The 9,097-nt window shown below is 44.2% G+C and overlaps 1 protein-coding gene across 1 annotated transcript; it reads right to left on the reverse strand.

Moving 5' to 3' along the window:
* Window positions 1-5,164: 5,164 nt before the first annotated feature.
* On the reverse strand, window positions 5,165-6,012 carry LOC110704278 (U11/U12 small nuclear ribonucleoprotein 59 kDa protein-like). Its single transcript, XM_021882069.1, has 2 exons — window positions 5,333-6,012; window positions 5,165-5,242 (listed from the first exon to the last, which is right to left on the reverse strand). Exons 1-2 carry the CDS (start codon window positions 5,681-5,683, stop codon window positions 5,165-5,167), a joined length of 429 nt encoding a protein of 142 aa, XP_021737761.1. The 5' UTR covers window positions 5,684-6,012.
* Between the last annotated feature and the right edge of the window lie 3,085 nt (window positions 6,013-9,097).

Here is a 9,097-nt window from a genome sequence, read left to right on the forward strand (position 1 = left end):
TATGTATGAGGCACAATATCCCGCATGCAGGTCCTCTAGGACTTCTCTTCCCCTTTCCGGGGTTACACACTTCAGGAACGGCTGTAGGTACCCCTTCCGGAGGAGCTCTCCCTAATGCATAACAAAACTCAGAGCACGCTTCTTGAGTGCTACTGCTTCAGAAGGGACATCCAGCAAAGTACCGTCTGTCAAGTAAGCCCGGATGGGGTCCGCCCAGGTGGCACTTCGGTCTAGAATCCCAATGGGGTCATGATCAATGCTTCTTTTCTGAATGACTTCCCAAAAGGCTGTCCTAGGTGCATCACATGAGGCGAATGATGCCAATTTGGAAAGGGCATCCGCCTGATTATTCTCGGACCGGGGCACCTGACTTAGATGAAAATTCGTCAAGGACCCGGCCTCTTCTCTGACCGCCTGCAAATATTTGATCATAGCCGGATGGGTGGCTTCGTAGTCACCATGGTACTGGCTAACAATCAACTGAGAGTCTGAGCAGACGCTAACTTTTCTTCCCCCTGCCGCCTTACACATACGTATACCGGCTAGCAGGGCTTCATACTCTGCCTCATTATTTGAGGCTTGGAACTTGAACCGTAGTGCATATTCAAAACTTATCCCCTTCCAGATAATGGCATATAACGCCTGCACCACAGTCGTTCACTATAGAACTACCGTCTACAAATAACTTCCAAACCTGATCAGGATTTTCCGGTTGCACCGGTCTAGTCATCTCGACAATGAAGTCGGCAAACGCCTGACCTTTCACTGCCCTCCTGGGTTCAAAAGTTATCTCAAGGCTTTGTATTTCAACAGCCCACTTGATCATTCTACCGGATGACTCGATGGTGGTCATTGGGCGTTTGAGCGGCTGGTCTGTATATACAACCACCGGGTGAGCCAAAAAATAAGGCTTCAACCGCTTGACTGCTACGAACAGCGCCAACCCAAATTTTTCGATCATAAGGTACCGGAGTTCAGCATTTTTAAGAACATGGCTGATGAAATACACCGGGAGCTGGTTACCGTCTCTCTCAGCAAGGAGGACGGCGCTGAGGGAATGATCGGAGACGGCTAGGTACATGTAGAGAACCTCCTGGGGTAGGGGGCTCACTAGCCTTGGCAAAGAGTGCAAGTGTTGCTTTTAGCCTCTGAAATGCCACTTCCGCCTCTTCTCCCCACTCAAATCTGGACCTCTTCCGGATGGCCTGGAAGAAATAGAGGCACTTGTCGCCTGACCGGCTGAGAAACCTTCCCAACGCCGCCAGGCAACCGGTCAATTTCTGGACCTTTTTTACAGTGCGGGGAGAGCGCATGTCAATGATCGCCTGTACTTTTTCCGGATTAGCCTCTATGCCCCTTTGGTCGATCAAAAATCCGAGGAACTTCCCAGACTCAACACCAAATACACACTTCTTTGGGTTGAGCATGACCCGGTGCCGCCTGAGTGTGGAGAATGTTTCTCGGAGGTCCAGTAGGTGATCCGTCTGTAGCTTGGATTTGACTATCATGTCATCAATATACGCCTCTAAAATCCTGCCAATCTGGTTGATGAAAACTGTGTTTATCATGCGCTGAATGTAGCCGGTGCATTCTTTAACCCAAACGGCATCACCTTGTAACAAAATAACCCCTGATCAGTGACGAAGGCCGTTCTTTCTTGATCTTTTTTCCACAGGGGTATTTGATGGAAACCTGAATAGGCATCCATGAAACTTATCAGAGCATGACCGGCTGTTGAATCGACCAGATTGTCGATCTTTGGAAGCGGGTAACTGTCCTTGGGACATGCTCTGTTCAGATCTGTGTAGTCTATACATATCCGCCAGGTACCATTCGGCTTTTTCACAAGGACAACGTTTGCTACCCAATCCGGGTAGTAGCATTGCCGGATGAACCCAGCATCTAACAACTTTTTGACCTCAGCCGCTACCGCCTGAGATCTTTCTTCACCGTGATCCCTCTTTTTCTGCCTGACCGACTTCTTTTTAGGGTCCAGAACGAGCTTGTGGACGGCTAGATCCGGGCTGACGTCTGGCATATCTTCCACTTCAAAGGAAAAAATGTCTTTGAATTCCTTCAGAAGTTGAAGCAAGTCTGCTCCCAACCGTTCAAAAAGCAACCGTCCCAATCTTAACGGTTTTGTCAGGGCGGCTGTCGTCTAGGACGACATCGAGGCAGTCACCAGCCGGCTGAGGTCATTGGTCATCTGACCTTTCCCCGGCTAGTGATTGCTATTTTTCTTGTTTGACGGGTTCCATTATGTCCGCCTTTCTTTTCTTACCGGATGCCCTTGGAGCCGGGTCTGCTGTATCGCAGTTATCAATGTCTATGGGCTTACCGTCACCGGCTGCCCCCGTAGTTGGTTTGACGTCAGAGAGATAGCACTCCCTAGCCGTCCTCTGGTCCCCTTTCAGGGAACCGACTGTACTATCATCTTTTTCAAATTTTACGAGCATGAGCGAGGGGACGATAACAGCCTTAGATTCGTTGAGGGTCGGACGGCCAAAGATCATGTTGTAGGCGGCCAGCTCCTCTACAACTAAGAACTTTACCACCATGTGGCGTCCTTCCCCCTTTTCACCCAGCCGGATGGGAAGATTTATGCTTCCTACCGGATGCACTACCCCTCCCCCAAAACCAACTAGTGGGTGAGGCGCCTGGTGCATGTTACTGGGTTTGTACTTGAGCTTGGCCAAGCACTGATAGCTGATCAGGTCAGACGAGCTCCCGGTATCTATTAGGATCCGGCCAACCCTCTGATTGGCAACTTTACATTCGATGACTATGGGATCATCGTGAGGCCGCCTGACCTTGCCTCGGTCCTTCTCAGAAATAAGGACCTCAGGAAAGGTGTCTTTCGACGCCTGGCCCTCATCCACTGAGTTGACCAGCTTCCTGATGTTATCTTTGGTGCCCCTAATGGTGGGATCCCCTCCGGCAAAACCGCCTGCTATGGTGAAGATAGTCTGCCTCTTCTTTGCCTGGGTGTTTCTCTTGGCTTTGGACAGATAGGACTTCAGAGCCCCCTCATCAGCCAGACGGTCTAATAGCCGCCTGAGGCTATAGAAACCATTAGTGTCGTGGCCGACATCCTCATGGTATTGGCAGTATTTGCTCTTGTCCCGGTTGCTTACGGGACTTTTCATCGCAGCCAGTTTCTCGAGAGACATCCGGTCTTTGATTTCCATGAGGATGGAGGAGCAGTCCTTTGTGAACTCGTACCTGGGAACGTACGGTTCAGATTTCCGTCTAAGCTTCTGAGCCGGCTGACCAGGTCGGTCTGCCGCCCAGACCTCTTTTCTCTTCTTTTCTTCCTTTTTCGCCGACTGTTGCTGTTGCCGGCTATCTTTTCTGTCGGATTTTTTTGGAATCCGGCGGCTGCTTTACATTGCAGAGCTCTATCGCCTGTATATAGGCTTCAGCTTCCATTAACGCCTCTTGAAGGGAGGCTACCCTTTTCCGGACGAGGTCGAACTTGAAGGTCGACCCATCCTTCAGACCCTTAAAGAAGTTTATGTAAGCAACTTCGTCAGACAGTCCTTGAATATGAATTCTCATCAAATTGAACCGTCTGACGTAGGACCGGAGCCCTTCTCTTTCACCCTGCTGTATTGCCTCTAGGTTGAGGCTAGTCTTTTTGGCAAGGATATTCATTGAAAAATTTGACGTAAATAAGTACGCCAAAGTTTTGAAATTGTTGATGCAGCTGGCTGGTAGATTACCAAACCACCGTTGGGCAATGCCCTTTAGGGTAGCCGGGAAGCACCTGCACCAGACGACATCATCCAACCCCTGTAGGTACATAAGGTTAGAGTACGCCATTAGGTGGTCCTCTGGGTTGGTGGTACCATCATAGGCCCCTACCAACACGTTTTTAACCTTAGCTAGTTGTGCCGCCTGGGTTGTCTCGAAGAGAACGTTGTGGGCTGTTCTCCCAGGTTTAGCAGGCGCAGCTGCCAGTCCATGGGCTGGTACGACTGCTGCACATGCCCGCAAAAGAGACCCGGTTGGGTGAAAGGGGATCCACCCAGTCCAGTTGGTGAACCAAATAGACCAGGCTGGATCACTTTGGATCCAGAACGGGCGGAGGGTTCGCCCGTCTGACTCCCTAGGCTTGTTCCCGTACGCCTGTTAGAGGTGTCACGGAAAATTTCTGGGAAGGTCGAAGTTGAGGCCGACGCAGACGCTTGACTTCTCTTTTCCTAGAGGAACATCCGGGCATCAGAGAAAGTCTTTTTGGAACCATCGGGCTGTAAGTGTCGGATGGGTTTTCTGAGCTCCGCTTGAGGGAAGTGGAGCCTGTTTTGATCAAACTTGAGGCCCTCCCCTCCTTTGGCTTTGGATGAGGGGTAGGGACCCGGTCTTTGATCATCTTCTTCCTAGAGGAAGGCTTCTTGGTCGGCTGACTCTTTTTGGGAGTAGCTGACCGAATAAGGTTCTTGATATCGCCCTTGAAACTATTCATGAAGGTCATGAGTTCGTTCCTAGTGACGGGAGCAGAGCCCTCTGCCGCTTGTACAGCTCCAACCGGGTTGTCGGCTGGGTTGTCTGGAGCAGCTTGGTTGTTTTCCCGTTCCTTCTTATCGGAACGGGTGTGTTTTGTTCTGAAGGACCCGTCTGGGGCCACATAGGTGTTGACTTCATAGTCATCACCACTTTCATGGTCCGTCTGGACCTCAGGCTCGACCAACGACCGCTTGTCCTGATCCGGTGGTACAGGGTTAGAAGTCATCTCAGAAGTACTCTCCCCACAAACGGCGCCAAATGTTTCGGGGTTTTTTGATATAACCTGCGGGAGAGTTACAATTCCGAGAATGCCCTTCAACGCTTGTACCTGCAAAACCACGAAGTCTCCGGTTGGTTGGAGCTCCGCCTCCGACAATCAAGTCAGTAACGTACAGGAGGAAAAGTGTGCGTAAATAGTGAAATTACTTCTCACGTAATGGGAGAATTCTGCAATTAATATTGCTCGGGATTGGTGTATGTATTTATGGATGAAATTGAATGCCCTATTAATGAGGGTCTCTCCACTATTTATAGTGGGGAGCCTTGGTTCCCCATTTAGGGTTCACTGGACACGTGTCAGCAAGGGATTGGAGCCCTGCTGACCAATGGCTGGGTGCCACGTGTCGCTTGACCAATGGGCCACGTGTCTGGGGTATTTTTACCCCAAACATTTGGCAATTTCTTTAGCCCTCCATTCATCAGCTTCTCGGTCAAGTTTCTTGAATTGCTCCTCCTCCTGTGAACCATTAAGAAAATCAGTTAACATAAACATACTCCAAAACTTGTAATTCAGGTATATAGCCTGATATTAGCAATAGAATACAACCTTAGCAAGTGATTCAGCAACACGGCGTCTCTTCCTCTTCCTCCACAACTTATTGCGTTTTGACTTGTTAATTTTGTCACTCAATCTAACAACAACAAATTTCTCCTCCCATGGGGTCCCATCATCAGTAACAAACTTGAGAGGTTCAAGCAGAAACCGCAATTTTGACATCAACCCATTTGCAGCCTCTATTAAAATCAGCTCTTGGGCACCCAAATCAATCCTATTATCCTCAAAAAACCTACAAAAGTCATCAATTTTTGAACTATCGATTGACCCATCAACACCATCATCATCATTATCACTCCCCTTCCCTACACACCCTTTTACTTCCTTAACCTTCATCAACATATCCAACTCTTTTTGCCTACCATAAACAACCCACAAAACAAAAACAAAAAAAGACCCAATTAAGTTATTACAACTTTTTTAGCATTTTCTCAACAGAAATTAAGGAAATTAGAACTAACACAAATAATTAGCGAAATTGATATTCATTGATTAAAAAACTTCATTGATAAAAAAACATTACCTTAGAAGTTGTTTCAATGGAGGAGAAAGCTCAGAACTGCTACAATATAACGCAAAGCTAAATAACCCAGAAACCCTAACCTCGAATTTCTGATTTTTGGTTCGAAATTGATTCGAATTTGTTGTTGTTGAAGACGCACGCACATCGAATTGATTCAAAATAGACACACCCAGAAACCCTAACCTCCAATATTGTAGAAAGAGAGAAGGAGAAGGAGAAGGAGATCGAAAGAGAGAAGAAAGGAAAGGGAAAGGGAAAGTGGCGGTTATGGAGAAGGAGATCGAAAGAGAGAGAAGGAGTGTTAGGAAAGTGCTGAGAGAAAGCTCAGAAGCCCTTTCAATGGAGAAATTCGAGTACGCTTCAATGGAGGAGAGAGAGAGGCAGATCAGATGAGAAGAGGAAAGTTCGAGGAAATGAAAGCAAGAGAAAGAAAGAGTATGGGAAATGAAATGAAAACGAAGAAGACCCGGTTTTTTTTTTCAAAAATGGCACCGGTTTAAACCGGTGCTAATTAACATAGTTGGCATCGGTTTAAGGCGAACCGGTGCCAACTCTATGCCATACTTTTTTTTTTATAAGTTGGCACCGGTTTGAACCGGTGCTAATTAAATGATTGGCACCGGTTTTGGTTGGAACCGATGCCAACACTGAATTTTTCAATCCCGCCCATTTCTTTTGGCACCGGTTTTCACGAACCGGTACTAAAGGGGGGTGCCTATTTCATTTTTTCTACTAGTGCAAAGACCAACATTCCTAATCTAGGTGAAGAACATCCCGGGACTCTAATATACTCAAATATTGACTCCACCTGAAAATAGTCAGCACTGCTTACCATTAAGGTAAACAGGGCGAACCAAAACAAATAGGAAATACGGAGTAAATTCAATTTATTTGCAAACATGCTTTTAAAAACTAATTCCAAAGTTAATCCAATAATTCCAAAACTCATAGTTTCAAAACCAATTCTCAAGATTCTCAAAACAATTCCAATAACTCAACAGTTCAATAAAAACAATTTATAAAACCAATTCCTCTTTTTAAAACCAATTCCTCACCCAAGTGTGCACACCCCTCAAGTTAGTCTCCTACTATTTCAAGGCTATTCTTGAGGAAAGACTCGGTCATACAAAGTCCAAAGTCTTATCTACCAAATTCGCATAGTGGGATTACTATCAACATGCTTGTAAAGCTTTAATAATAAAAATTCAATAAATCCTTTTCCAATTTCAAAATTCCAACATAATTCAAAATTCCTTTTATTTGCTTTCTAAATCAAACCTTTTTTTTTCAAAAACTCTTTTAAAACAATCCAACATACTTTTAAAATCCAAACTCCTTTAAACATAATAATTTCGAACCATTTAAAACATGATATAAAATCAATCCTCCAATTTACTTATCAAAACCATTTTTTTTAAACGTGCTTTATTTCATAAATCATAATTCAATTCAATTTAATTTAATCTTCATAAAAATCATGTAAAACATGCTTATTCAATCCAATCAATTTCAAAGGTATCTAGCCACCTAAACTTGTACTTTTGATCCTTGCTAGCAACACAAAAAGAAACTTCAAGAACTTTGATTGAACACAGTTGATAGGCTTATCGCGTACCTAACAAAAATAACCTAACTATTCCTTCTAACTGTGTAGTAGGGCAAGTAAGGATCGAATCCCAAGAGACTATGGTTCATTCAATTAATCAGACTCAATTAATCACTAAGCACGTCACCAATCAATAATGGATGATAATAATCAACTAATATATTAAATAACACAATTAACTAGAGGAAATATTAATCAATAAACTAAAGCATCCAAGATCAAGCATTACCACGATTATGATTGATAAACTAATAAATCTACCCCCAATATATAAATCAATTGACAAGAAGAAAAGCAATCCCTAATAATAATACCAAAGGTCTCTTCCAAGTTATCAATGGCTTCCCAAATTAACTATCAAGCCTACTTCCGTGGAATCAAGCGAATAAGGGACATTAAACACCATGCCTAGATTCCTAATTATTCAATCATCTACTTCCGTGATGATCTTCAAACCCTTAATTGGAATAACCTAATCCCGTTAATACCCAACTTCCGTTGCAATAAGAACAAAGGGATGATAACAATACTAATTATTCCTAATCTAGTATTGGCATAAACACAATCAATTAAGCATGTCAATTGGGATTATTATTGGGGAATTTAAAGATTTACTTTATACATCAATCATAATCGAGCTTAGCAAGATCCCGGATTAAGGAAACTACTCACACATCATAATAAAATCAAAATCAAGTTCAAAAACAAGAAACAGTAAAGAAAACATATTTAGAGAACAGCGAATATCAGAAAAGAGTGAAGTAAGATAAATACCAATTACTCCAATTGAAAGAACTCAAATTGTTGATGAACAATTGATTAATCTGGGATTAAAAGATTGAAATTGCTTAAAGGAAATAAAACTAGGGTTCTTGAGAGTTTTCTAGGGCTTAAGGAGAAAAACTAATGAAAAACTCCCCTTTTAAAAGTTAATTACAAAAGGGTATTTATACCCTCAAAAGATAGAAATTCGGAAATAGCTGAAATCGCGCAATCTTGAACATCGCCCGGTCAGACCGGGCAAACCTCGCCCGATCGGGCGGAGGAAGGCTGCGTAAAATACGACAGTTTTCCTTCTTTGCCCGGTCAGACCGGGCGAACCTCGCCCGGTCGGGCGCGCGTAACACGTTTCCAGAATTGCATCTTCATAACTTGACTTCTTCATCGCCCGGTCTGACCGGGCGAAGCCTGCCCGATCGGGCGCGCGTTGCACCGTTCAGAATTGGGCTTCTTCCTGTGAACTCTTCATTGCCCGGTCTGCCCGGGCAAGCCATGCCCGGTCGGGCACTCCACATAAATTGCAGTTCTTGGCTATCAACTCTTCCGAATCTACTAAAAACACGTCCAATTGCCTAGAAACGCTTCATATTCCTGAAAAGCTTACTAAAACAATCGAATACACTAAAGAAGAGATTGTTAGCAAGAAATGGCTCCGTAGAGCTCAAAACCATATAAAATTACTAAGTAAAACCGGGGAAAACCATTGTATAAAACACGTATATCAACAGTACACCCTACAAATAAATATAACCTTAATTAATATAAGGTTAACAAATAATCACAACAATTAAATTAAAACCCCCAACTATATGTACATGAACCTTATAATTTATTTTTCATAAACATG

The sequence above is a fragment of the Chenopodium quinoa genome, unplaced genomic scaffold, assembly GCF_001683475.1.
Source record: "Chenopodium quinoa cultivar QQ74 unplaced genomic scaffold, ASM168347v1, whole genome shotgun sequence".
NCBI classification, from domain to species: Eukaryota; Viridiplantae; Streptophyta; class Magnoliopsida; order Caryophyllales; family Amaranthaceae; genus Chenopodium; species Chenopodium quinoa.

Excerpts from the sequence above, each read along its gene's own strand:
- LOC110704278 (XM_021882069.1), bottom strand. The coding sequence starts at position 5,683 with ATGTTGATGAAGGTTAAGGAAGTAAAAGGGTGTGTAGGGAAGGGGAGT. Across the intron at positions 5,243-5,332 it reads TTGCTGAATCACTTGCTAAG|GAGGAGGAGCAATTCAAGAA; the intron begins GTTGTATTCTAT and ends AATGGTTCACAG.